This window comes from Mycteria americana, chromosome 1, assembly GCF_035582795.1.
Source record: "Mycteria americana isolate JAX WOST 10 ecotype Jacksonville Zoo and Gardens chromosome 1, USCA_MyAme_1.0, whole genome shotgun sequence".
In the NCBI taxonomy this organism is placed as follows: Eukaryota; Metazoa; Chordata; class Aves; order Ciconiiformes; family Ciconiidae; genus Mycteria; species Mycteria americana.
In genome coordinates, this window is record NC_134365.1 from 65,061,222 (window position 1) to 65,088,813 (window position 27,592).

The window sequence follows — 27,592 nt, forward strand, 5'->3', positions numbered from 1 at the left end:
AGGTTTTAATACTTTTGTTCATATCTAAATTTTATTCTGTGCATTACTTGACAACATCCACTTCAAATGTGCAAAAAAGTCAATCTAGTGCTAAAAAAATTGTGATTTAAAAACAATACATGGCTGGCAAATATTTGCTTAATTTTTATTTTCTTCTGGTTATTGATCAATAACCAGATATTCAGGGTATGTTTTCAGCTGTCATCCATGAGTATAACTGCTAGACTCCTGGAGCTGAGCCTTTAAAAGTCAAAATATTGCGGGAAGTAGTGGTAAAATATAGAAGGTTGACTACTGATTTGCAGTTGGACTATAATACAGAATTTGATACTACTCTTTGTAAGTACTGTAGTCGTAGCAAAAAAGATAATTTTGCCTGAGATATACTGTTAAAGTTGGGGTTGGTGGGACCATCATCTATACAGTGGGAGCTGTCTTCAGAAAAGAATCTAATAAAGCCTGCTCTCAAGAATTGGAATAACCTGCTTTTGGATTTTATATTTGTGTGAATCTTGCATATCCAAAAGATATGAGGCCCATGTGCCTTTGCCGCTTTATTTTGGGTGTTTAAATTTATCTTAAATGGCATATAGGCCCTGTGATGGCAGATTGCACAGGGGTATTTTTATTAGGAAAACGCTGTAATATGAATAGCTGTAAAATTTGTCTAGACAGAAGAAGAGAGAGACTAAAATAGCACAGTGGAACATGGGCAGGAAGGAACAAAAGACAAGTGTGTGTGTTGTGGAGGGGGGAGTACACATGGCTGCTTATACATTCAGGGCAAATCATCATGAATGTGGTACCACTGGCAAAGGAAAGTCTTGAGGAGAGATGGAGTCCCAGAGGTGAGAGCTGTCTGAAAAATGAGAGGACAGTTGTGGAAAGATAGTCCCAGTCTTTTTAGGTAGGCTTTTTCTAGGTAGTTCAAGATAGGCTCATTTTCTTTTGTCTTTCCTCCATTAAATTTCAGTGACATCTTCATATAAACTTTAAAGTTGTTACAATTAAATCCTAGTTTTCTAATTGTTAAATTGAAATTTTCAATAATGTTTCCATAAAAGTATATTGTCATGGAAAGTAGCAGAAATAAAAAACATTGAAGACTTACATAATTTAGTGAAGAAAGGTGTTTTTTTCTTGAAGGCAATGATCCCGGGATCTGATTCACCACTGCCCTGTACTTGTTGGCAAGACATGCTTCACAGATGTAATGCCAAGAGCCCTCATGGTGGCCCTCGCTGTTTCAAGCCTGGGCTCTGTAAAGATCTCGTTGCTGGTGGGCAGAGTCCTGTCTGGGAATAGTTACTTTTAGTGAAAAATACAAACAGTTGTAACCTGTGTGAGAATAGATATTAAACTGACAGGATTTTAAAATGTATTTTAAGTGTAGAAGAGGGCAAAGCATCAGAGTACCCCAGAACTGTTGATAGCTATTTTCTGACTGCACAGAAATATTTCACTCTGCTATCAGAATAATACTGGGAGGAAATCAAAGAACAGTAAAAACTGGGACACTGGGATGATTGGCTTAGGAGTTAAATTTTTTTCAAAGCTAAATCAGTAGGGCCAGATACCAGAGCTTCTATTCATGTTCAGTAGTAGCCCTGTTAAAGTCATCTTCCTTCTCCTGACTTTACACACAATTAAAAGGGTTACTTTTGAGAGCCAGATTAATGGTATCAAAATCTGGCTTGTACCTTGACGCAAAAAATGGAGGGAAAGACAGGAATTCATCAAGCTCTCCATGTCTCTAGTAAAAGGAAAGTTTAGAGAAACACATAGAGGAAGTAATTAATAATGAACTGAAATGTAAAATTTTAGTTCAATACAAGACAGAATTGACTGTGGTGATAAGCTGTGGAATTGGATTCTGAGATAAATGGTAAACCTTGCTTGCCTGAAGCTCTTAATTTGTTTGAGAAACTGCTTAAAGCTCTCTTCTGCAATGTAGTTTCATGTATTTATCTTAAACTTCTGAAATGAAGTGCAGCATCAGGAAGAGAGCATGTTAGTGTAACCGCAATGCTTGATGCAGAGTTTGTTATGCATGCTTTGTGGTGCTAGGAAAAAGGCAACAGCTTTTCGGTAAATGTGCATTTTCCAAATCTTGGAGTACTATAGGGAAGATGGAATAAGGGCAAGTGTCATTTTCTTTCAAATTCAAGAATTTGAGAAAATCATGCTTAATTGGAAGTTTTTAAATATTACTACTACGGCATAAGGGTATGTGGAAAACTCATTAATAGCTTGAAGGCTTGCATACTTCATTGGGTGTGGGCAAAGAAAGGGAGTTTCACAGCACGTCCTTAAATGAAAGATTTGGTATTTGCAACCTCAGTCACATGGCATTGTTTGTTTCCTGGGAGGGTGAGTCCTGTAACCACCCGACTGTTAACTGTGAGCGTGCAATTAAAAATGTATGTTGTGCTTGTCAGCTGTTTAAACCGTTCAAGCTAGTTATGTAAGGTGAAGAAATTCATTACATAAGTTACACTATGAAATGCAAATTGTTTACTTAGTTGTGACAGTCGTAGCTTAAGATATTTGTAGGCCAAGAGTTAGTCAGTGAAGACATTTATGAATCATTTTGAATAATGAATAAATTTCACATTTTCTACAGCCTGTTAGCAGACAATTAACAAAGAAAAAAGGACAAAACTTGTCAAAGTTGTATTTAAATTATTCAGTCTGCTCCAGATTACTGACTTAAGCTGGGTAGCTGGGTTTGTACTGTTGACTAAATCTGGTAGTTCATATCTTGTTGTCGAACTGAGTCATCTAGACTTCTGAATGTTTGTCTGTGTAATTGTACAATTATAGCAAGAAAACAGAGTAAGTACATTAATAAGGCTTAATTAAAACATGTATATGCACGCATACTCATGTATACAAATGAAAGTACCAAAACTTCTACATTGTCCCGATTGAGCATCAGAGACAGTAGTACTCTGCAGTGCAAATTCTCCATAAACTTTGTTTAAAGTCTTTTTTTCTATGTCAGTACAGAGTTTCAAACAGTCTGGTGATACGTTGGCAATTATGCTGAGAAATAAGCAAAAAATGTTGGTGTCTGAATTTTCTTAGTTAACCTCCAGCTTTTCCAATAGAAGAGCTTCTTCCAGTTCTGGAACAAAAATAAGCTGTATTAGTACTGGGTGGTTTGCCTCTAACACAGTGTACTGGAGTTTCCACTAGTATGATTTTTCAGGAGAAATCTTGCCTTTACTGCAATAATAATGTGAAAACCTTGTTTAAATACAGCCTACCCCTCGAGTCTGTTCTAGGGGATTTTGTTAATTCCAGTGAAGTCTTATGCTATGGGCTGTTCACAGAGAAGCTTGCATGTCAGCTGTGTGTAGTGGGAGCCACCTGCTACAATGGCAAGAGTCTCTGTCCTCTTTTGCCGAGATGTGGGTGGCTCAGCTAGCTAAACTGTAATTCTGTGATCCTGTGGCCTGTGAGAAAATGTGGGGTCTGGCTGTGTCCTTTCTTCCCCTCCACCCTGCTTTTCTCCATCCCAGCCCATGAGAACTTATTAGAGGTGGCTGAAGGTCACTTCTGCTGACAGCCTGTGGTCTGGCTCAGCTGCTGGGTTAGTTGAGGATTATCAGTTCATGGATGCCTGCATGTCCCCTCTCTTCCCTTGGCTGAAGCTTTTGGGATGATTGACAAATGCAAGGGTGCTGTTGCCCAAAGTATGTTTTCTTAGAAGAAAAGTAACTCTTCTGGGGCTGGAATGGCTCACAGCAAGTTGGCTGTGTGTCAGCAGAGCAGCATGAAGTTGTTCTAATATAAAATGGCCTCTAGCTCTGTCTCTGATCACCTGTTTGATGTAGTTTTCAAGTAGTCTGGTACCTTACAGGTACCTTGTGGTGATTAATGAATGTTTATCATTCTGGAGATCTTCCAGGGGAAAACATTTAATAAGTACACAGGAGTGTTATCAAAATGCACTTCACTGCATAGCAGGAGAAGAGGTGTTTAATTGTTTCTGTAATTGCTGGGCATCTTTTCAGGAATGTGAGTTGCCATGTGCAGCACACACAGAGCATCTAAGATTATAACTGCTCTTCATGTTTTTTAACTGAGATGGCTGGTGAATGGCTACTCAGCCTGTCAGGGGAATGTCTTCAGAACCTGACCCATGTAAAAACTTCTGGTGTTGGCATGCGTGTGTGAGCCATACCTGCTTTGAAAGGTGGAAGTGACCTCTGCTTCACTCAGAGTTCAGAGCCAATGAACCAAGTCACCTGGTGAATGAGGCAATGGAAATATTGAGAAAGGTCTAAATGGGAGAAATGAGTATGAGAAAAACAAGAAAGAGAGGTTGGCTTTAATGATCAAGGTGCATGAATCTTGCCTCCTAAGATGTTATGGAGTAATTCAGAGATTAAGAGTATAAACCTGAGCAGCTCCCACCCTGCTAAATAGTTGTTCCTTGTCAGGGAAATAAAATTGATCAGCACAGAACTCGGATCTTGACGGTTACCTGAGGTGAGTTAGGCATGGAGAGGACATAGCCTGAGTCAGGTCCTCAGTGTTGCCCAGATTTCACCCGCACTATCCACCTTTCAAACATAAGAAAGTAATTTTAAACACAACTGTTTCCACTCCAAAAGCCAGTCCTCACTCTTTACCAGTTACCTTACACAGCCAGTTACCTTACTAGAAGTACCTATGTTAAATATAAGGGGGCAGAGAACATTCAACTAGTGAAATACATTAATTGTTTTTTTTTTTTTTTACCCTGGTACTTTCTAATCATACCAATCAATTCAGTTCCCCCCAGAATAAAACAGTTTGCAGGTCTTCTGTTTCCACTGAGGTCGTTCCCACCCATCTTGACTAACTTATTTTAGCAAGGTAAGAGAAAACTCAATTTCCCTTAATATTGGCATTCCCTTCTCCCCTGCTTTTGTAGTATTTTGTCTAGCTTTCATCATGATAGGAAACGAATCTGTAAAACAAAACAAACAAAACGACAAAAAACAAAAAGGGCAAATATATGAAGCAGGAATCACTGTTCTAGATCTACAATAGAGTGAAAGAGGATGCAGTTCATTACTAGGCAAAGTAATTTCAGAATAATTTTTTACCCTTCAGGAGGAAATACTAATTAAAGTATTCCTTGCTGCTCTTTTGTACAAGGCAGTGTAGCTCTAGTGCTGTACAGAAGGCTTCGAATGACTGTACTGAGCTAGTCTTAGTGTGGAAGGGTGGGTATAGTGGAATGGAGGTTAGGGGTGGTTGATCCTTCTTAAAAATGTTAGCTGAGTAGAGAATTCTTCAAATAATGTAGTGTGGTCATAGTGGCAGAATATACAGAGGAGAATTAAAATGTTTAGTTACTTGTGTATTTTCCCTCTTCACTTCCAAGAAATACAGATCATTCCTACTGTCTTCTGACATCTCTGTGTAGGACTAGGGGGAGTTGCTGAATCAGTGTAATCCTCTGCTATTGCAAGCAACTGCTCTGTATAATCCTAGCCATAGATGCCTTAAGCTACATGTGAAAAAGTAGAATTTTTGCCCTTTCTTCTTGGTTCCCACCAAAATGTAGGACTGCACCTATGTGGGGTTTTTTTTTAGGTTTGGCCTCATTCTTAACCTTCTGTCTTGTCATAGTTGATAGTCTTACCTCACTGATGTGAGTCTTCTCCTTTACAGTACTTGCCATCAGAATGAGCTTTTCCTGCCTCATTGACTTTCCACCTCATCTCAAAACACAGCAGAGAATGTACCCTTTGTCCCCTAACTCCTTTCATACCTGCCATTACTTATTTGCCTCTACAGAGTTTTTTGGGATTTAGCATGGAGAGCATGCTATAACCAAGTGAAGTTATGTTTTGCTACAGCTGCTGGAGTAGATCCTTCTGTGCCCTTAAAGAGCAAAGGGAAGCAATGGATGCACTTTAGGTATTAAGTGGTCCAGTCCTTTCAGGCATAACTTTTGTGCTAATTAAGATGCTAATATTAACAAATCTCATGAACCTGTTTCCTGTGGTTGTAGTAGATGCATTTACTTACATCCCACATTTGGATTGCGTTGTAGTGGCTTTGACTACTTTGAAATCAAGGTAGACCACTTATTTGAATTTGGTTACTACAGTGGGACTTGCAGTCAGTGCAGAGAAACTCTGGTGATGCCAAGCCTTGAGATGGAGCTGTGTACCTGTCCTAACCTGTGTGAGTCAAAGGCTAAATACTCAGATGACATCTGGGCACAAATCACAAATGCTAGAATAGTTCCTGAACTGTTTACCCAGACACTTGCTTCAGTTTAGAGTGCTGATGGGAGTGGTTTATGTGACCTGAGAGAATTTGTGTGAGTTTCTGGGGCAGTCAGAATTCTGTCATATGTAATTTTCCCCTTCTAGATGCTCCTTCACTGTTGCCACAACCAGCTCACTGCTTAACTGCCTCCAGCTGCAGCTCACTGGCATGGATCAAAAAATTGGGTGGCGTGTAAGCTGAGGAAAATATAAGCATCATGCTATCTCAACTTGATATTTGACAAGGAAGAGGGCTGAAAAAGACCCATAGCACTGCTTATAAATGTATGAAAGAAACAGGCAGCCACCTTGAAAAGAGATTTGACTTCTTGCCAGGGAGCCACAGGGAAAGAAACCAGGACAAGCTGCGTCCACTCACCTGAACATCACTCAGCCATGGTTAGTTGCGTGATAGCTTTGTAATATAACACTTCAGTTGCCTGTGGTCTGTGAGCTGTCCTATTCAGAGCTTTAATTCTCACAGGATAGGATTTTTATTTTGCCTTTATGGTTGGTGGTTACTTAAATACAGAGAGTTCTGCTTGGGAAAGAATGCTAGTCATGCCAGAGACTATGTATTGGAAATGGAGAGAGATGCAGAGGGGGTGACCCTTAGTGGTGCTGCATTTTTCTGCTCTCCTTAAAACAAAACCCTTTGATCTTCAGATGAAGCAACTAGCACAATAGTTCATGTTGATTGGTATCACTCAATCATCAAACAATCCATTCGGCTTCTGCAAAGAACACTAGTTCAGCAGCACTGGCAGAGTGTTGATGAAAGTTAATTTTAATGGTAATTTGGAGCCTGGCTTATTTCTCTTTTAAAAGGCTTTTATACATGAAATAAATGTTTATTGCTAATTCATTTCATAATCATCTGGTGTGGGTTCATGCTAAATAGTGCAATTCACACTAAACTCCCTTTTCTGGAATAGGGAGAAGCTATTGCCCTCTCCTAAATGCTCACGCCTTGTGATTGTTGTTCGTAGTTCAGAGAGGTGAACTGCAGGGCTAAGGAACCAAAGTTCACACCAATGAAGGAGATACTTGTTTTTAATCTTGCAGCCTTGTAACAAGTTGCACTTCCTCTGATCAGGTAATTTATGACACAGGAGACTGGGTCTGCCTGCCAAGACACACTCTGGCAGGACAGTACTCGAGCTTTTCCCATTGCTTTCCTTCTGACTGACAGGAGCAACATAGCCCTAACCCTAATGAAAGATACTCTCAAAACCTTCCATCATGCTGTCTTTTATGTGATGTGGCAGAGCAGTACAGCTCATGTATGAATATCTTGTCTCCCTGCCTAGGACTATCTGACTGCATCCCTGATGCAGCACAGCTGTCTTGCAGGAATCTTACCATTCCTTCAAGTATGAGGGTACCCATTTTTGACAAAACACTCTGGTGATTATCCCTGTCCTTTCTAACAGTAGGCTGAGGATCCAGCAGGCACCAACATTCTCCAGATAGAGATAAGTAACAGACTATACTAGCATAGCTTCCCAAAAAAAAAAAAATCTCCTCCTAAAAATCTCCTATTAAGAGTATCTGTGGTGACAGGAGTCTGCTCTTCTCCTATTAGAAGTGAGACTGGCATCCTTCAGCTATCATGCACAAAGGCCACATGGCATTACTCAAATTTACTTTATGGGATTAGGAGTAATAGCTGAGAGGAAATCATGCTCAGCTTGATGCCCAGGGCAGCATTTTTGGGTCTCTGGTTCTGCAGTGTCAGTGGTGAGAAGTTGCAGAGCCGTCAGTGCTGAAATGCTTCAAGTGTTATGCTACTGCCATGGGTCATGTGCAATCATTTGCAGTAAACCCCCTTACTGATTTTGTACTCTGTGGCATGGAATCAGGGCTCCAGAACGATCAAAACCTCAGACTTAATTTATCCTAATCAGAAAAAGGCATCTGATGTCAGATTTAAGATTAAATCAGAGGAGCATGTTGGGGCTCGAAGAAGGCTGCAGAGGTGGCAATCTGCAGCTTACAGGACCATATACTACTTCCCCATGGGACCTCAAGAGTCTACATATTCTTACTTGCTCTTGAGGTACAGGATGTTGAGTCTTCTAAACAACCAGGACTATTTCAAACTGTTTTCTGCCCTGTTATAATATGAATAATAAAATTACAGGCTTATCCTCAGGGAAGAGCTCCTCTGGGTAGGTGAGATGTATAGTTGAGCATAATGAGACCATTCTACCTGGTTATGCCTTTTCTTGGACCTTGAATATTAGTAATATATACAGCTATTTTCTTTCACTGATTTTCAAGTACATCTCCCCCCCCCCCCCCCCCCCCCCAGTGTGAAATCAGCTTATTAGGTGTGGTATTGGAAACATTCAACAGCACTTGAAATTTTTACGAAATGGTAAAGGAATTGGGTCTGGGACAGTTTTAATTTCATGATTGCCTCATGGGAACCTGGTCCAAGACTGAGGCTCCTAGGCATTGCCACAGCACTGCTGAAATACAGTAAATGTCACCAAGTCTGTAGGAAACCTAAATAGAGAACAAAGGTATCTTCTCTTGCTCCCTCCTTTTGATGACAACCTAAGTGTTCTTAAATATTATAGTTTATATGACGTGGAGTGCTGCATATTTTTCTTTAAAGTAACTTACTGTCATGTAATTTCGTAGCCAAATCTTTCTTCCATAGCTGAAGGGCTGTAGAGGAATGGATGAATACTGTTATTTCTCGCCCCTTAAGGTAACTTGGTTATTTTCCTGTAGGAAAGACGTTTGCTGGAAGGTGGGAAATACTACCTAGAAATTTCTGTCTTCTACCTGCTGAGAGATTCTCCACTTCTGGGCCACTTGCTCACTCATTTTGGGAAAGATAATTATTAAACCTCTGGGATTCTATATTGCTGAGGTATCTTTTCTTCAATGTAATCCATTATGAAGTGCTGACATCCAGTCTTACCCCTGTCCATGCTCTTGGCACAGGCTTCTCTTTTGTGTGGATAAAGTCACATTCATGCAAGTTCAAACTGTTCACTTTCTGGTATCCCAGGATCGGAGTATTTTACCAAAACTATGTCCCTGTACTGAGAATGGTTATCCCTGTATCCTGCAGCTGCTGTGGATGTCTTTAGAAAAGCTGTTTATTCCTTAAAGTGTAAAATCCACCACATTTGCAAATGAGTATACAAAGATGTAGGATGATGTTATCAATTTCAGAAATTGGGCTATTTTGTCTTTTATTCCTCTCCCCTTTTTGTTCAGAGTTCGGTGCTGCTCGCCCCTTTTTTTTTGCCTGTTGCACAGTTGTGTAGCTACAGCATAAGTGCTGTAACCCATCTTGTTAACCATGTAAGCTTGGGTGCTCTTTTCTCTAGGCATGATCATACTAATCAGTTGCTGGAGGAGGCCATGTTAATGTTTGTCTCTTTAGCTGATTCCAGCAATGAAAACAAGTGTATTGTATGACAATCTGGGGCATTGACTGTTCTGCCAGTGAGTCTGGCACTTGTCTACCCTCACTGCATTTCTACTGCAGTATGGGACTAGCTATTTGCTTCTCCTTCCTAAGTCTCCTTGTCCTGGGAGCGCTTCCCAGAATCTCAGCCATGTACCTGCCACCTTAATCTCTTGTTCCCTTTGAGTTAGGCTGTACTTAGAAATATTTTTGCTGAAAGTGATTTGAATGTAGTTTGCTCACTGAGCTTGTACTGCAGTCTCTTCCTAGTGCTGCATTTGGCTCTTACCCTGGTGGGTGGAATCTCCGGGCAAGATCAGCTTGCAGCTATATCTCTTTACTATGATTTTTGTCACAATTGTTGTAATTAAACCTGATATTGCAGAACCCTATGGGATAAGAATAAAGCTAATGGCATGTTTTCTTAAAGGTTTGGATGTTTTCTGAAGAATGTGTTTTCCATTAAGTTGATGTGTTCTCTTTGTACCCTTCACCAGAGTGGCTGATGGCCCAGTGGAGGCATGTTAAGAATCATCCTGGATCTTCTTCACCTGATCCTGCAGTCAGTGAACTGAAGCCTCATGCTTTTGGAGTCTGAGAGGCTGAATGCAGCCTCTGACAAAATAAGAGGAAAGAAAATTAGGGGGTAGGTTAGCATCTGCCCAGTACTTCTCCTAAGCCATGTTGTAATTTAGTGTAGGAAGAATTCCATATTGTAATAAGATGTTGGTCCCTAACTTGGGACAAGCAGTGATTACTTGCTATCCATGTTTTTATTGCCTTAATTTTTAATTGGGTGTTTTGGAGGAGGGGAATAGAGATCTGCTGTCTCTTAAATAATTTGTAGTTAATAGAGTGATGGATTAAGGTCTGCATTTAGACCTATTCCAAAGGGGATTGATTGTACTGTCCACAATTTAGTGTACAAAGATAGGAAACAGAAGGCCTGACTTTTGTGGGGGGATAGTATGTAACTTAATGCTGGGCAGCAGTACTGTCTTTATTAAATGCTTTGAAATATTGAGAAATATACTGTGGAAGGTATTGTAAGAGTAGTAATTAGAACAGAAAGCATAGCATTAATAGAATGCAACGGTCTATAATAACACTTGGATTTAGAATTAATTGTATGGATGAAAATAGGAGTCCAGAAGCACATAGGATGCTGAATTGTAGAGTTAATAATTTCTGAAATCAAACATTACAGTTCAAGACTTATCTTTACACATTAAACAAAATGAGCAACTAGATGGGGAGGGAAGGTACAAAACAGAGGAACAGCAAAAGTCTTCCAGGGCACAGATTGTGTTCACTGTATTTGTACAACATTCTGCCTCAAGAGTACCTCTGTCCCATTGGGTGTTATCAGATGCTACTGAGACACAGGCATTTATTACAGCTTAGACTAGGAGTAAAGACTAAAGGAAAATAAATCCTGAGCTGACAGTGTCTGACTAAATGCCTGTTTCCATAGCCCCTTCCCTTCAAATGTGAAGCAATGATCAAAACTGGTGAAATTCCAATGTGGAATTAAAGGCCTATTCTGTACCTTGCAAGTGATGCTAGGAAGTGCTTTCTTCTCTGGTCCCAGGTAAGATGACGGGTCTTTTGGGATATAGTTGGCTCCTCCACTCTCAGAATGAGGATCATAAAGCAGGTTCTTGAATTGTAAAGGGTTGAATAACACTTAGGGCTATAAGCCCCAGTAGGACTCTGCTGGCCTTTCAGGCATAGGGGTGGTGGGACAAGATGGATAAGGACAAATCTCTTCAGAGGTGTGATGTTTACCTTTTAGATAATGTTATTGCTGCCGTCAATAGATTTGTATTAACTAATGGCTCTATGTGCATTTTGAAGCATCTTTTTCAAGCTATGAATCCTTCTTGACAGGCAGCAGAACTATTTAGTCCAGCTTGCCCTGGCCAGAACATCTTACATTACAGTGAGTGGGAGATTTTTATACTGTGACCCTCTAATTTGATTTGACGTTTCAGACAGGAAGATGCAAGAAGTGGTAGATTACTTTTACCAAATGACAAGAGGATGTTACAGGCAAGGGAACATTATACCACAACACCTTCCCAGAGCAAAGCAACATCTACTTCTCCCTGCAAAAAAAAAAAAACCCCAAACCCAACAGCAGAAGCAAAAGCCCAGTCTGCTCCCCAATCTGCACTGACCCAGCAGTAGACATGTGTCTACTGGATGAGAAATTTTCATCCCACAATAGTCTTTCTACATTTAAATATACACTAGCTCTGGGTCTAAGCTAGGGTCATGTGGTTTTACAACAACCTCTAACTTTCTTTGGCATGTAAAAAAAGTAATAGATGCTATTAGAGCTACTTGGGTTTTCTCTACTCTGTTTTGCTGCCCTGTTACATAAGCTGGGCTGGCTTCTGCCATTTTTTATTTCTGCATTAAATGGCACATCTTACACATGTCTTAAAAGAAATGCCATGAATTGTAGCTAACGTGCTTGGAGACTAGATGCCTTTGGGATTTGGCTAGAGCAATTTAATTCCCAGTTGAAGACCATGCTGGGAGTAGGTCTTCTCACTACTAACTTTCCTGTAGCTGGCAGCTATTGGCATACCCTGGTCCTCCCAGTTTTGTATTGGGAATAAGCAAAGGGAAGGTTGTGGCTGGAGGTAAGTTGGTTGCTTCTCAGTTTCTGGCCCCCTCTACCCCCATACAAGGACGTTTATCCTTTCAGTATTTTCAACCACTCTGAAACATGTGTTGCTCATTTGGTGCAGAGTGTCTGCAGTGATGTTGAGATTCTAGCCCTAAGTTGTTGACTTAAGTACATTTGAGTGCAGCCAGAACTTGATGCTAGCACCAAAAATGATTTATTGTAGCATTTGTGAAGAGGCACTCAATGTCTAAGCCTTCTGGACACAATGGCATATGATGGTATTGCAAAACTCATCACTGGATAAGTAAGGGCACAGTCCAGTCAATTGGAAAAATATTTTTTGATCACATCCACCACCTTTCCTATTTCAAATACTTCTTCAAGAATCATTTCCTTCTGTAAGGGAGACACTACTTATTATTTCAGACAGCTGCAGAGAGATTAACAATATCTGTGGTTCATAGGTTTTAGAATGACCAAATTGTGCTTTAGCTCATCTTGGTTTTCACAGTGCAGTTGTCTGATCTTCTTGCCACCATCTTTGTCTTCTCCCTTTCCCTCTAGTTGTCTTTCAGTTTGTTTGACTATTCAAGGACTACTTTTTAAATATCTACACAACATTCAATTTCTTAAGGCCTTTATTTGATTCAAGCCCTCATGTATGGTAGCAAGTCCAGTTACAATAGTGCAGCAAACAGCCTTGCAAGGAAAGGGCAGTCAGCTGTGAAATTTTTTGTCCCTCTGAATACATACTCCTTTACAAAAGAAGATGGAACATCCTTGTAATGTAGTGATGGCGACTCACCAATTAATGACTAATTTGAACAAGGACAACCCAGGAAATGACTTTACAGGGCAAGAACACGGTCAAACATGAAACTAATCCTTACTTTGAAGAGCCATTATACATACTATCTTTATAATTTAGTGGTCTCTACTTGCCATTAAACAGTCCCAAGGTTTATTTCAAGGTCGTTTTAGTAGCTTTTGTCCATCAGGCTGCACGATCTGAGTAGCGAATTCTGTTGGTAGAGTTTATGGGGCAAGAGACATTACGAACTTGCAGGGGAAACTCTGCTCACTTAGGGATCTTGTCTGTTATCTTTACAGTGCACATACATTTAATAACTGCAGGGTACCTTTGTCTGGGAAATACTTTTTTGTGTATGAAGTGATGTCTTGAAAATGCCTTTCTTCCAGTCACACTACCCTAACAGTTATTTGAAATGACTAGAATGGGACAGCATAAAAAAAGGCTAGTGAATCTTAGGGAACTCAGAAGATAGATGTATTCATTAAGAAAGGAATCTTTTCACCAAAGAGACAATATGCCCAAACTCTTCTGTTTGCATAGTTTTAAACTCTCAATAGAGTCCTTGATGGATGGAGATAGTCTGTCTTACCAGCAAAGGAGGTTACAAGCTCAGTGCACAGTAGATTGAGAGAACAGTTTATGGGCATAGCAGGGTGCACCCGTCCTGGTCTATCCATGCTGTAGTCTTCTCATGGCGAAAAAACCCAGCCTTGCTGAAAAGCTGATGCTGGATTCCTTTCTCACTTATTTCTTTGATAGGCTAGTTGCCTGCTGACAGGTTGTGGTTTTTTTTTTTTTTGGAACTGTAATCCTTTCAAATACTGTGGTTTCTCATAGTTACCTTTTGTTTAAAATGTGTGAAATGGGATCCATGCTAATGGTGGTGTACTTCACAAAATTTAAGGCAAGCCACTTCACCTCTTATATGTAACCATGTGAGTTAGGAAAATGCATCTTAACTTCAGCATACAAGCAAAATGCTTTTTGACTATGCGCCAATCCTTAAGACAGGGGAAAAATATAGTTATTCTTCTAAAAATTGGTCTCCTTGTTTTGATTCCTGTGAATCCCTAATATATGTGGCCTGCCAAGAACTTTATCCTTATATCTCCTTTTTCCTCACCACAATTTATGTTCAAGTGAAAGTTGTGAAACTCCCCCCTGCCCCAAGCTCAGTTGAGGGACAAAACCTACATGAAAACAGTGTCATATAGATATGTTGCATAGCCCACATAAGTCCTTTCATCTAAGTGATGTTCTTAAGAGACTGCTGTAGGTGCTGGATGAGGCTGAGCCTGTAAGTGGAACCTTCTGGGAGATTAGTCTGTGTTAGGTCTCAGCTTAAGTTCCCTAACGTGGGATGTAAAGCATCTGAATGATTCTCTGTCATGTTGTGATTTCTGCTGTTTAAATACGAGGTTGAAGTGCTACAAGAAAGCTAAGTGCTTTCTCCAGCTCAGCAATTTGTGGAGCTAACTGTAAACTAACAGTACAGAGACACAGAAGGGCTTATGTTCCTGTCACTTTAAGAAGCAGAGGAGTAAATGTGCATCAAAAGGCACATTTACGTTGTAAAGCAGCATATAAAATAGCTTTCTGAGGTACAGAGATAGGCATCCTTAGACTTCATTGCATGTGATCAGAGATCCTCAGCAGAATTAGTGATACCAGTGGACCCGTCCTTATTTTCTTCTTGGCAATCTGCGACCCTGTTTCCCAGACATCTCTTGGAAAAAGGTTTCAAAGCTGGTTCAATAAATACCAAGCTTCATGGGAGTATCTTACTCTGAGAATCAGAGTACATTCATATAAAAGAAACCTGTCCATGGCATAGGCTTTGCTGTGCTTTTTCTTTGGTGTGACAGCAGTGCTGAGATAATGCTTTGTTCCATGAGCTATTGGGTCATCAGTGAGTTTTTACTGGTAACTGCTGTCTCAGTGACTTTTTATTGATCATTTAATTTCTGCCTCCAAACAAGTAGGAGCAAATATTTTTCAGCCCTTTTAACCTCCTTAACTTTTCATTTGCGCTCTGCTTCCCTCTCCCCTGTGGCCAGCCCAATGCAAATAGGTGGACAAAAAGATTAATAGAAGCAAGGAGATGCCTTTCTCCTCTCAAGTGCCCTGTGGCTTGGAGACTGTTATTAATAGCTGAAGTAAAAAAGTGTTTCATAACCATCCTCTTGCTCCAGCTTCCTTGCCAGCCCCCTTTCCTTGGTCCCTGGAGAGAAAGCGTGAGCTCATCGCTTCCCAATGCAAATTCAGCTTTTGGTCTCATACGTGGATTCTTTTCTTATCATGGGTGGAATATTTATCTTCTGCCAGCTGGTTGCTTTAAGCAAGCTGCTATCTGCTGGGATATCGATAGAGCATGTGGGGAACAGGCCTGGCAAAAGCTGTTCAGGCACCTTCTTTTTCCTCCACTCTGAAAACATTGCTGTCTGCTCAGTGCATGCACACACGTCTGCACCTTTATCTTTACTCACACAGTGGTTGTAAAGGAAATTTAGATATTTCGGTGTGGACATGGAAGTTGAAATTGAAATGTAGGTGTTTCAGTCTGAAATAACTTGGAAGTCCCTGTGTGGAATCTGGTCACCATACAGCCCATGCATGACAGAGCTGTTGTGTGTACCTGGAGATCCATAAGCTTCATGGATTGCTTCCATTTCATGTGCGCTTTGTATCTGATTTTTATTCCCCATATCTCTAGAGATCTAATGGATCAGTACAGAAAGTGAACTGGCAGGTTTTCATCCCAGATGACCTGGGAAGAATAGGAATGGCATACTGTCATCTATTACCCCATTTCTGTATGGATAGTACAGTATAGTACAGTACGTTGGCTCTTTTCAACCATCCCCCCTGCTGTGTTTTCACGGGGTTTTTACAAGACTTCTTTACCAGCTGAGCATTGTCTAACAAGTTTTACTAAGCTAGAGGCTCTAAGAGAACCTTTATCTGGAAATCAAGCGAGATGAACTGTAAAAGAAAAATGGGAGGAAAAAAGAGCAGGAAGGTTCTGCTTGTCACTCTGAAAAAACCTTTGCACACTTTCCTAATGAAAATCTTTAAGCCATACATTCAGTTAATGTATTTGCTGGGTATGTGCCATTTCAGGGATGAAGTATTATTTATCTTATGAACGTCTCATCCTTTCAGTGGCTGCCAACTTGGTGAATACAAGCAAGCTTTTCCTTCAGGTAAAACAAAGGATGCTGTTATCTTCTGAGTATGTTTCACTGAAGTTCTGTATTCGTTACATTTTCTGATGGTCAATAAAGACATCTACATGTAAGAAGCACATTTAGGTGATATTGCAGAGTTTTGGCTATTGAAATATCCTTTTGCCACTGGCAGCCTGGCAGGCTTTCTGCATTTTACCCAATAGGGAAGATATAGGTGCCTATTGTGCTTGTAACTATGTTTATAGTAAGTACAGTTAGAAAATTGTTATTTATTTTCATGGAGAAAATTGGCTCTGAAGCAAAGAGCTTGCAAGGGAGCAGAACCACTTGTGAAACTTGATATAATGTGGCTGATGGTTTCTGCTGGAAAAAACACTATGAAAATTTAAGAAAGATGTCAATGTTTTATAACTTTCAAAATACACTTTTAGGACTTTCAATTGAAATTTTAAAAATAATTATTAAAAGGTGTCAAAATAAGTTACGGATGAGTTCAGTTTTGTGGATGTACAAAACTTTTCAGTTGATTTGAAGTTCTGGTTTGTTCATTTTTTCCTGGTTGTGTCAGTGTCACCCCTCTCAGTTTTTCAAGTTGGCCTTTGAACCCAAAACACGGACTATTTGTCTGCCTGTGTTTGTGAGCATGGCTGGTGTGAGCATATCAGTGATGACCGCAGCACTTCTTCCACTGCATTAGGAGGGAAGGGATTGTGGCTCAACAGAACTTGACTGCAGACCTGTGCTTCTTGCTGTGGTACTGTTCATGCTGTGGTGGCTGCTCCATATGCTTTTCCAGTCTTGGACATCAACCATCTAGGTAGATAAGCTGGCTTTTCTAGAGCTATGGTCACTCAGGGCTGAACTTCCTTTGGCAGTCCTTACTAGGATGATTGTAACTGCAGAGATGCACACAGCATAGATTGGATCTCCACTAGTAAATAGTGTGGTACAACAGAGGTGGATTTGTAACAGACAATTGGTGCTTAGGACCTAATGTTCACTTTGTGTGTGTTTTCAAGGAGGGGATGCTACTTTGGACTGGCTCTGCTCTTGTACCATTAGTTGAATTCCCATCAGCTCATCTTCCAATTTAGCTTTATTTGTGAACAATCTAGTTGGCATGGTCTTACAGCACATAATGTTGTGAACCAAAGCATGGTAACTAGACATGATCAGGAGGTAATTTTCAAAGGTGCACTCCTGATATGTGCTAAGTGTTACCATAGACACGTCCATTGTCTCTCCCAATGTGACCCTTGGGTCTCTCTGTGAATTTGGAAGGGGACTGTATCACATCCCTCTCTCTGACTTTTATATGAACCTGTAAATGGTGAGTAGAAGCTGATAGTGCACCTCTACCCATTTGTAGAGGTAGCAGCTAGGGGCTAGCAACTTAAACCCAAAAGACACAAATCCCAACCGGTCAACTGAAGGGGAGGCATCAGCCCAATTTCCTTGCAGCCCACAGCAAGCAACAACCAGTAGCAGAAGCTGTTCTAGGGCAAGTAGCAACTTTATCTAGGGCAAGTAGCAACAAGTCCTACTGGCAGGCCAAGCTGAACCTCAGTTCAGGATGATGCCAGAGCCAGCCAGGAACAAATATGATCTCCTGTTCTAAAAATTTGGCCCATGCTGCAGCTGAAAAATCTATCTTGAGCTCCATTAATTAGAACATTGGCTTCTATTTATGCATATAAGTTAATGAATATTCATCAGACATGTTGATTAAGGTGATGTTATTTGCATACTCTTCCTAGATTTTTAGACCTTTACCCTTAGGTATTCTAGTATTCAAGGTATTCATGTGGCACCAAGGGAAATTCTGATTAGGTATTAGGGGGGAAAAAATTCATAATGAAGGTGGTCAGATGTTGGAACAGGTGCTCAAAGATGATGTGTGCCTCCATTCTTGGAGTTATTTAAAACTTGACTGGACAAGGCTCTGAGCAATGTGAACTGTCTTTGAATTTGATTTTAACTTTGAAGTTGTTCCTCCTTGGAGCAGAGGATTGGGCTGGTTGACATCCAGAGGACCCTTCTAACATAAATGATTCTACAGTTAATGCAGAAGAATAATGTTCATACATTTTTGGCATTAATATATTTATAGACGGGCACAAATATGTAACCAGTACTTTCATGGTTAGTATTACTCCAGAGGTAATGAAATAATCCTGTTAAGTGAGTTGCAATACTTTCTAATGAAGTCTCTGCCTTCATTAAGAAGATAGTTACTCATCATGAGTTCATTAACTAGTCAGCATATCTGACTGCAATTCTGTCATAGCAGCTGGTCAAGGTAGAGCCTAATTTCTCCTCTTACCTTCCTCCAGGGTTTAGTTTGACCAGTTAATACATGCTGAAATTGCAGCAACAACCTTGCCTATATTAAGGTACCTCCAGATGAGTTCTGATGATTCATATTAAATGATTTAAGAGACTGAGGGTAGCACATACAGCTGAGGGCAATAATTCTTAAGTTGCACCAGCCTGAATGGCCAGGGCTGGTTTGGAGGCTGCATAAAATGCTAGCACAATTTAACAGTGAACTTTTCCAAGGGAGACAAGATTTTAAAGACTGAACATTAACAGATATATATGCCACATGCAATTGCTTTATGTAACCTGATCCTAGCCCTAAGTATCATTACAGCCCCTGGAAACCTTACTGAAATGTTATGCTAAGAAAAAACTGTAAACTTTCTCTGCTCTACAGATTTTCTGAAGATAATGTGAAACAATTAGAGACTAAATGACCAATCTACATCTTCTGTCTGCTTGGTATGGGTATAATCACCCAATGAGGGAACAGCAACCAAACCATGGGATTAAGGCAATCTCTCATACAGAAGGCAGTTTCTCATAATGAATAGCAAATATATGTAGTGAGTGCAGTTTGCAAGCCAGAGGCTAAGATTCCTTTTACTAGGAAATGTTTGTGTAGTAATTCTCAAACAGATTTGTAAAAATTAGAGCTAGCACAAAGGGTGAATTTTGTGGAATAAATTGCTTGCTACAAACAGTTCATCCAGAGGTATCTACAACACAGAAGGAGGAGAAGCTGCCTGGAGGTAGCAAAGGCTCAGAACATCCATGTCAGTCTTTTCAGGGAAGCTCATCATATCAAAAGCCTTGGCAGGAAATGTAATAAAACAAATACTAGCTGTACAGCTGGATCCTTCTTAGAAATCAACATACATACTACAAAAGAAGGATGGGTACCACCTGGGTTCAGATCTCTGCATGTTACAGAAAGCAAGGTGATTGTCATGTCAGTGCTGGCTTGTTGCAAAGTCTGGAGTGGCCACGGTATAGTTCATCCAGAGCAAGTGAGCTGCTGGCTCCCTGCATCTGTCTGAGATTCCCGATTGCTTTTACCCAAGGATTGCTGCAAAGAGTCTTAGAGTGGGAGAAATTCTTATGTGTAGCTGTGAGCCCTCCAGCTGCCAAGGTTACTTGTCCACAGGCATTGGGCTAGTCTGTACCTGAGCCTTATGGATAGTTCCACAATCTGCAGCCCTGGAAGTTGGTGGGGGAAAAATGTGAAATCTTGTAGCCCTCCCTGGCAGGAGGGGAGTATAGTCAGATAACCTGTGTAAGTAACTCTTCTGTGTGCCATCTTGGGCCAGATCTGAAGTGACATTACTGACATTTACCTAACTGCTCTCACAGATTACCAGTTTCATGAAAGACCATCTGAAGGACTACTTTCTGTTGCCATGTGTCAGATGAGTTGGTCTGTATTATACAGAAGACTATATGATCACAGTGACCATGTAAATTCCTGAAACTTGACAATCACTTTTGCAAAAGTCAAGCTGACCTTACAGGGTAAATATCTCTGGGCACTTCTGGGATCCAAATTTTAGGACTGATGTGACCAATACCCTGGTGGCATTTTGAATTTTCATTCTATTTCTTAAATTAACCATGGGTAAAGACTGTTTCTTGGAGCAGTTGTTTGAAAGTGTTGAAATATTATACTTAAAGCGGGTGGGGGGCCCTTGGTGATGAAGAAAGACACTGGTCCAAAAGTTCTGAAAAAAGTTGTCTGTTTACCCAACAGATGAATACAGTATGGATACCAGCAGTATGACCTTCCTTTTAATTGATCTCAACCCTGTTCAGCATAGAGTGGGAGAACGGTTCAGTCACCCCCTGCATTACCAAACAGTTTGGGGCCTCTACTGGGGTAGTGTTTACAGCCCTAGTAATGCAGTGGGAGCTGAGTTTCACTAGCAGCTGAACAAACATCAGGATATTGGGATAGTTTTGAAAATTGAACGGCAAAGAATTGCACAATGTTTTCAGGTCATATTCCTGCTATAGCACAGTTTAAGGATTTTCCTTGTAATGGAAACAAGAGGAAATATTGTAGAATAATAAGGTGGGAGTGTGGAGCAACGCTCAACGGATATGGGAGGGGAACGAGTAAGTGGATCAGTAAGAAGAGTGGCATGTCTGATGCCATAAATACTTAGCTGCTCTTGATGAAGCTATCTCTAGTTTCCTTATCTCAGTTTACTTGGCATCTGAACTTTGCTGGAACAGGGGGTTGCCAACCACAGAGTTACAGCTGCCGAATCCCCTCTGAGCATCTGTGCTTATGTGAGGATAGTACGGCAGTTTTGCTCTGCATGGTTCTAGTTGCATCTTCCTGCTGATCCCTTTCCTAGCACTCTATTTGAAGATGTCAGCCACTTTTCTTTAGGATTTTCAGCAAACATTTCCCTTTGATCAGAGGAACATAGAATATACTGCATCTGTCAGTGGAGCAGCTTTGTGGTTGCTTCGTGTTTCTTGTGGCCAGCTATAACACTTGCTGTGGCAGCTGCATAGGTGAAAAAACCTGCTCACTGGTTTGTTCTATAAATACTGTTCCCAGTTATTGGAGTAAAGTGCAGAGCTCAGCTGCAGTTGCATTTGGTCTTTCTAAGTTAGTGCTGAAGGCTGGAGATGCTCCATAAATTGCAGTTACTCTATTGAGGGTATGGAAGGGAAAGTGGTGTGTGTTTTTCCTTACTCTTGCTTCCCCTCCCACCCCAAAGACTGGAGTGAGCATAGCTATTCATTCATCTGAAGGTAAGGATTTCTTAGGGTTTTTCTGAGAGGACTTTCCAGGAGAGCAGTAGTTCTGATCCTTGCTGCAGTTGCTGCCTCTGCTCTCCCAGACACCTCCAGGAACTGGATGTTGGAGGGGGTCTTGAACCTAGTTCTCCTCTGTGTGGGACAAGGAGGGAAACATCTTGAAGTATGAAATTGTCACTGCTATAGACTCATCCTTTTCCTAATTTTTACTGGCAGGTCCAGGCAAATGAAAGCCTTTTTCTAAGTTTCAAAAGCTAATTCTCACCCCTAGCTAGATATATGCTGATGCAGTTGCATTAACTCAACAGGGTCACTCTTCTGCACCTGTGAGAGCTGGTTTAGATAAATGCCTCATGTTTAAATTCCAAGCAATCACAAACCTTGTCAGTTTGGGCCATGAAAAGCTTGAGGTTCCCCTGCCTCTCCTGTCAGCAGTGGCCATCTGGATGAAGATGGCTGCATGCTCTCTCCAGTGGTTGCTGCTGTTCTAGAGTCTGAAGTAACTGAAGTGCTGGAAGCTAGTAGAAGACAGCTCTGAAACACTCTGAACTACATTCTCCTGAGTGTATTAAACTCCGTGTTCACAGGAGAGTTTAATAGCCTAAAGCCAAAAGGGCCCATTAGCTCATGCGGGCTGACCTCTGGTATATCAGACCATTAAGTTTCACCTGTTCATCCCTTTATTGAGCCCACTAACTTGGATTAGACTAAAGTATTTTGAGTCCTGTAACAAAAAATTAATTAGGCTTACCCATTCTAGCAGTGAACCTATGCTTAATGCTTCAGAGAAGGGTGAAAATCCAGGAGCAGCATCCTTGTCTGTCTGACCTGGGGGTCTGTTTCCCCGTGTAAGGCAAGTAGCAGGGACAATTCCCAGGTACAAGTGAATTATCTGTACTCTACTCAGCCCTGGTGAGTGCATGCAGTGGCCAGCCCCAATATTTCACAGACAGGTAGGGAAAAAAGGAGAACATATCTCACCATGAACACTGAAGAACACTTTACCTTCTGGTCCCTACAAACTCTTGGTTGGAGTCATGACGTTTATTGGCTAATAGCATGTTATTTAGAGGTGGGAACAGTGTTGAAATACGTTGTGTGGCTGGGAAGGAGATCATCATGGAATTTACCATTCAAATCTGCCTGTACTTCAGCTACCATTGAACCATTGCCACTGCAGTTGTACTCTTAGTTCTAGACAGTCTTTAAACATGTACTTAAGTCTCATTAAAGCCATGGGGATGTAAGCATAAGCCCAAAATTATATATATGGTGAAGTGATGACCTGAATTCAGACCATAATCTCTCTTTCTGCTTTAGGCTTTGGTGATATAACATGGTGAACAGCAAACTGCATTGCTACTAACAGTATTTGCAGTAAGAATAAAAAGTTTGATGGACCTTGCTAGAAATTAGCCTTTTTGGTGTAAGAGGAGGTGCTTTCTGCTGATTACTTTAAGAAATTATAGCAAATGGAACAGGACTTTTTTCTTCCTTCCTTCTGTACGCTTTTATTTTGAATCTTGGCTCTGTGTCCTTGTCTGCTGTTCTATATAAATCTCTTCTCTGGGCAGGTATCTGATAACTTAAAGATTATTTCCTGACAAATAAGCATTTTCCATTTTCTTGCCAATGCTTCTGATCCATGAAAGCAGCTGAACAAAAGGGGATAGGAAAACCTATAAGAAGGCAAGGTTGTGATTTGGGGCTTTTTTAAAGCTCTTTGCACACTAGCTGTCTTTTTTTAAATACTGTTCTTGGTTTGAAACTTTAATTCTGGGCGTACATTTGGTGCCCAGATGGTGCAGACTCACACAGAAGCCCATCACGCTGTCAGGGCAGGCGGATACATATGTAAATATTTTGCCTTTTTCCCCTATAATATTTGGCTTTGTCTAATCTAATTGCTGTCAAAGGCAGAATGTGAAGAATGCTTAAGAGGAGCAAACAATGAGGACCTCAAATGTTTGTATTGCACTAACTTTGGAAGATGCTAGTAGGCTGCAATGTAACTAATAATTTTGTTTCATGGGCTTTCTTATTCATGCTTTGAATTCCTGGTGTATGATCTAAGTTCATGCCAAATAATATTTTACAACCTGAGGTAGAAACCTGTATTTCTAGTAGCATAAAAGCATATTTAACCCCTTGGAGCTGTCGATATAAGGCTAATGGCTCTGCCTTTTCAGTTCAGGCTGACAGTAAGTGTTCTCTACCTGCCTCTTGGTGTATAGCACTCCTTCTTATTTATATAATTCATTGCTTCATTTAATTTATTCTATTGAGTGCCTGTCTTAATGTATTTTTAATACATAAAAGCATTTCCAGCATAGCTGCTTCTCTGACCAGTGGTAGCTAGTAGCAAACAGTGTGGCCAACCACATTAAGGATGCCTATTTAGTTATTAAAGGCCTGATCCAAAATACCATAATATTAATGGAAAAATGACTTTTATGAGCTTTGAATCTGACTACTTAGTGAGAAGGTCTAATAAAGCCAGTGTTAGTTGAGGATGCTGGCAAAATGGATGTAGGGAATGTTACTGTTTTTCATCAGTGCAAGAATGGTTGCACTATCACAGGTTTCTGATCAGATGTGAAATTTGGCTAGGCTATAATTCATGGAAAGCATCAGGCTATGCCAGACCCATTCCTCTAAGGACAGTAACTACTCAGAGAGATGCCAGGAGATCAGGGCCTGGAGGTGTGATTATTGTAGAGGAAGGAAAGTGGCTGTAAAAGGAGAATGTAATAATGTGACCAGAAGACAAACAGAAGCAGCACGTGGTGCTTTTTTCCATGGAACGTAGATTAAATCCTGACTACAGGGGAAGAAACCTGCCCATTTCAGCCATTCGTGTTGCCATCTGAGGCTCGTTATTCAGGGGTGCCAATAAATTCTGTTTCTGAGCCTGCTATGAAAGTGTCTGGGTACCTTCAAGAGACATACCATAGCCTGTCACGCATCCTTCTGCTTGTCTTGCTTCTTGGCTGTGGGGTGGAAGGAGGTCAGGGAAATTGTTCACTATCTATATATATTATTTTTCCTGTGCTGTTTTTTTTATTACTGAAGGAAAGATCAAAGATGTTTGCTTTGTATATGTCCTGGAGTATGAGCATTGAGATACGTTACTGCACGATAAGCTAAGACATGAATTTACAGTTTCTACACAGTAAATGCTGGTATGCCTGCTGCTAGCTCATGGTTCAGAGAAAAGAAATGAAAGAAGGGGTGATTTGCCACATATATATCTGATGGTGAAAGCGGACACTCTGGCAGCTACTGCAGGGCCTTTGGTGTATCATAAGTTTGAATGTGAGCTTACCCTACAGGTAGCTCGTGCCTGTCATGGGCCAAAGATAGTATCAGTTGTCACAGTGGACTGATAGTAAGGATTGTTTTGCTCCTAGCCTTTGCTTTTGGTTGTCAAGCCCATCTGGTCTACAGCTGGGAGGACTTGTTGCATTCATTTAACAGCACTTTCTTTTCTGCATTTTGCCCTTCCCAGGAGCAATTGAGCGGTGCACGTACATCAAGTACCACTACTCCTCAGCGACCATTCCCAAGAACCTCACCTACAACATCACCAAGACAATCCGCCAGGATGAGTGGCATGCCTTGCGTAAGTGTTGCTGGCTTTTTTTCTCTGTTCTCCTCACGTGTGGACTAAGGGAGGTACTCACTGATAAATGCAAACAGAGGCTTTGACTGACAACCTGCTCAGAGCCCTCTTCTTGCATACAGTTTGTTTCTGTAGCAGACTGATTGATTTGTTCTTAGGACCTACATCTCTGTTTCTGCTGCTGACTAGAAATTCTGCTGAGGCATGAAAAAGTGGTGGTGGGAAGCAGCATTCATATGCAGAGATTAATATTGAGTTAAATGCAAAAATGAATAACAAAATCAATGCCCTATTTTTTAATTCAGTAGAATGCTCTGTACGTGAGCGTATTCTCATGCAGTTCATGCTGCTGCTGAGTTTCCTGCTTCCAGCAGAATTCATTGCTGGCTTTTATTGTAGAATGTCCTGCTGCCTGCAGCTCCTGGCTGAGTGTGGCATCACTCTCCTTTGAAGATCTAGAAAAAGAAATGCTGCACCCTTTAAGGCACAAGGAAGGAGCTTAGCCCTTAGTGATAATTGTAGCCAGTGGTCACCAACTTGTAACATTTGCTGAAGCAACAAGATCTGTCAGGGATGGAATTGCCTTGAGATGTATTGGCTGACCTTAAAGCTTTTATCCTTCTCATCTTGGCGATGGAAAAGGGTTTTCACTGATAAAATGGAAGAGGTAGGATTTCACAAGGAAGGATGCCACTGCAACTTGCTCTTGTTACTACATAGTCATGGGGACTGACGAATGTCCCGAGCTCCTTTCTCTCAGTGGAAGCAGTTAACAGCTCCTTGAAGATGGCAGGGGTTGAGGGATGCTAATTCTGATTGAAAATGTTGAAACGTGGTAGGGAGCAGCTACTGTCCAGACTGTGTCAGCTTGAGAAATGTGTAAGACCTCCAGTGTTCCCAGTGCTTTCAGTCCCTTTTTCACTCCTGCCTTATGTGGCTGTTGCTTTGGGAGGGTCCTTTTAAGCTCTGGGGAGGAGAAGGTGTAATGATATAGTCCATTTCCTGCATTGGTAAGGTCAGCCCTGGTTTGAGACTCATTGGTGCTTGTAGGCCTGCCTGGTCAAATCTGGTAAAGCATTAAGAAAGTTCTAGAGGGTCTTGCTAAACTCCTAATTTTTTTGGAAATGTGTCTGTGTGTGGATAAATACATATTCTTATTGTGACATGATGAAGAAAAGGAATATTGAACTCATAGAATCATAGAATTGCTTAGGATTCCTAGGATGATCTTAAAGGAAAAGACCTTTAAGATCATCAAGTCCAACTGCTAATCTAGCACTGCCAAGTCCACCACTAAACCATGTCCCTAAGCACCACATCTACACATCTTTTAAATACCTCCAGGGATGGTGACTCAACCACTTCCCTGGGCAGCCTGTTCCAATGCTTGACAACCCTTTCACTGAAGAAATTTTCCTGATATCCGATCTAAACCTCCCCTTGGCACAACTTGAGGCCATTTCCTCTTGTCCTATCACTTGTTACCTGGGAGAAGAGACCGACCCCCACCTCTCTACAACCTCCTTTCACGTAGTTGTAGAGAGACATAAGGTCTCCCCTCAGCCTCCTTTTCTCTAGGCTAAACAACCCCAGTTCCCTCAACCACTCCTCATAAGATTTGTTCTCTAGACCCTTCACCAGCTTCGTTGCCCTTCTTTGGACGCGTATGCCTCTCAGAAGGTTGTAAGAGGATGGTCTTGCAAAATACTGTGCTGTGCTCATTTGTCCCTGAAAATCAGAAGATCAAGTGGTTCGGTTCCCTTCAGGTTTTCTGCTACCACCTGTCATCTCTGCTGGTGTCAGTTGTATTGCTCATCTGTGGGCAAAAAGAAACGCACCCCCCACCCAAGACATCTTCTGTTAGGGTTCATAGGGCAGTAGGAAGGGTCTTTGGTTTATGCTTTTGGCTGTGTATGTGTGCTTTTGCCACTGCTGTGAGCAGCAATTACTTTTCTGCATCCATCTGCTGGGAATTTCACTAATTAATGTAGGAGTTATTGTCTTAAAGTTCATCTTTAGTTCAGCAATGGCTTAAGTAAAGGCCTATTCTGAAGCTGTATTTGTATTTTTTTCAGCTTAAATATAATTACTAATATGACTGGCCATGTTAGTCCCTCGGCATGCGCATCCTTTGGTAGGATCAGTAAGTTCCTGAACCTGGTGTGTTGGCAGGTGACGGAGCCTTCAGTAGGGCATTTGTCAGTCTCCAAAGTGGCAGTCTAGACGCACTGTGCTCACACATTTACATATCCGATTTGGTCTGAGGCACTTTCAGGGTGAGGCTGTTTGTTCCCTCCCTGGGGAGGGTACACTGAGCATGGGGGTGTGCATACATATTTCTGACCCAGATTTTCTTGCTAGTTCATGAGTCAGATAAGCGTAGGTAGATGTAGATAGAACCGAAGTTTGAATCTCCCTATCTAAAGACAAGGAAGGAAAGAAATACTTTGAACCGCTCTCTTCTCCAGAGCAGTTAGCTGCAATGGTGAGTGTTTGATATATGGGTTAGCCACTGGAGGATCTGGAGGTCACTGCAT

General features: G+C 41.1%; 1 protein-coding gene across 1 annotated transcript in view; it reads left to right on the plus strand.

Moving 5' to 3' along the window:
- The window catches only part of TMEM178B (transmembrane protein 178B), a 226,516-nt gene that overhangs the window by 38,038 nt on the left and 160,886 nt on the right, over nucleotides 1–27,592 (plus strand). The window contains exon 3 of the mRNA XM_075503437.1: nucleotides 24,942–25,055. Coding sequence (XP_075359552.1) covers nucleotides 24,942–25,055 — 114 coding nt within the window. The remainder of the gene's footprint in view (nucleotides 1–24,941; nucleotides 25,056–27,592) is intronic.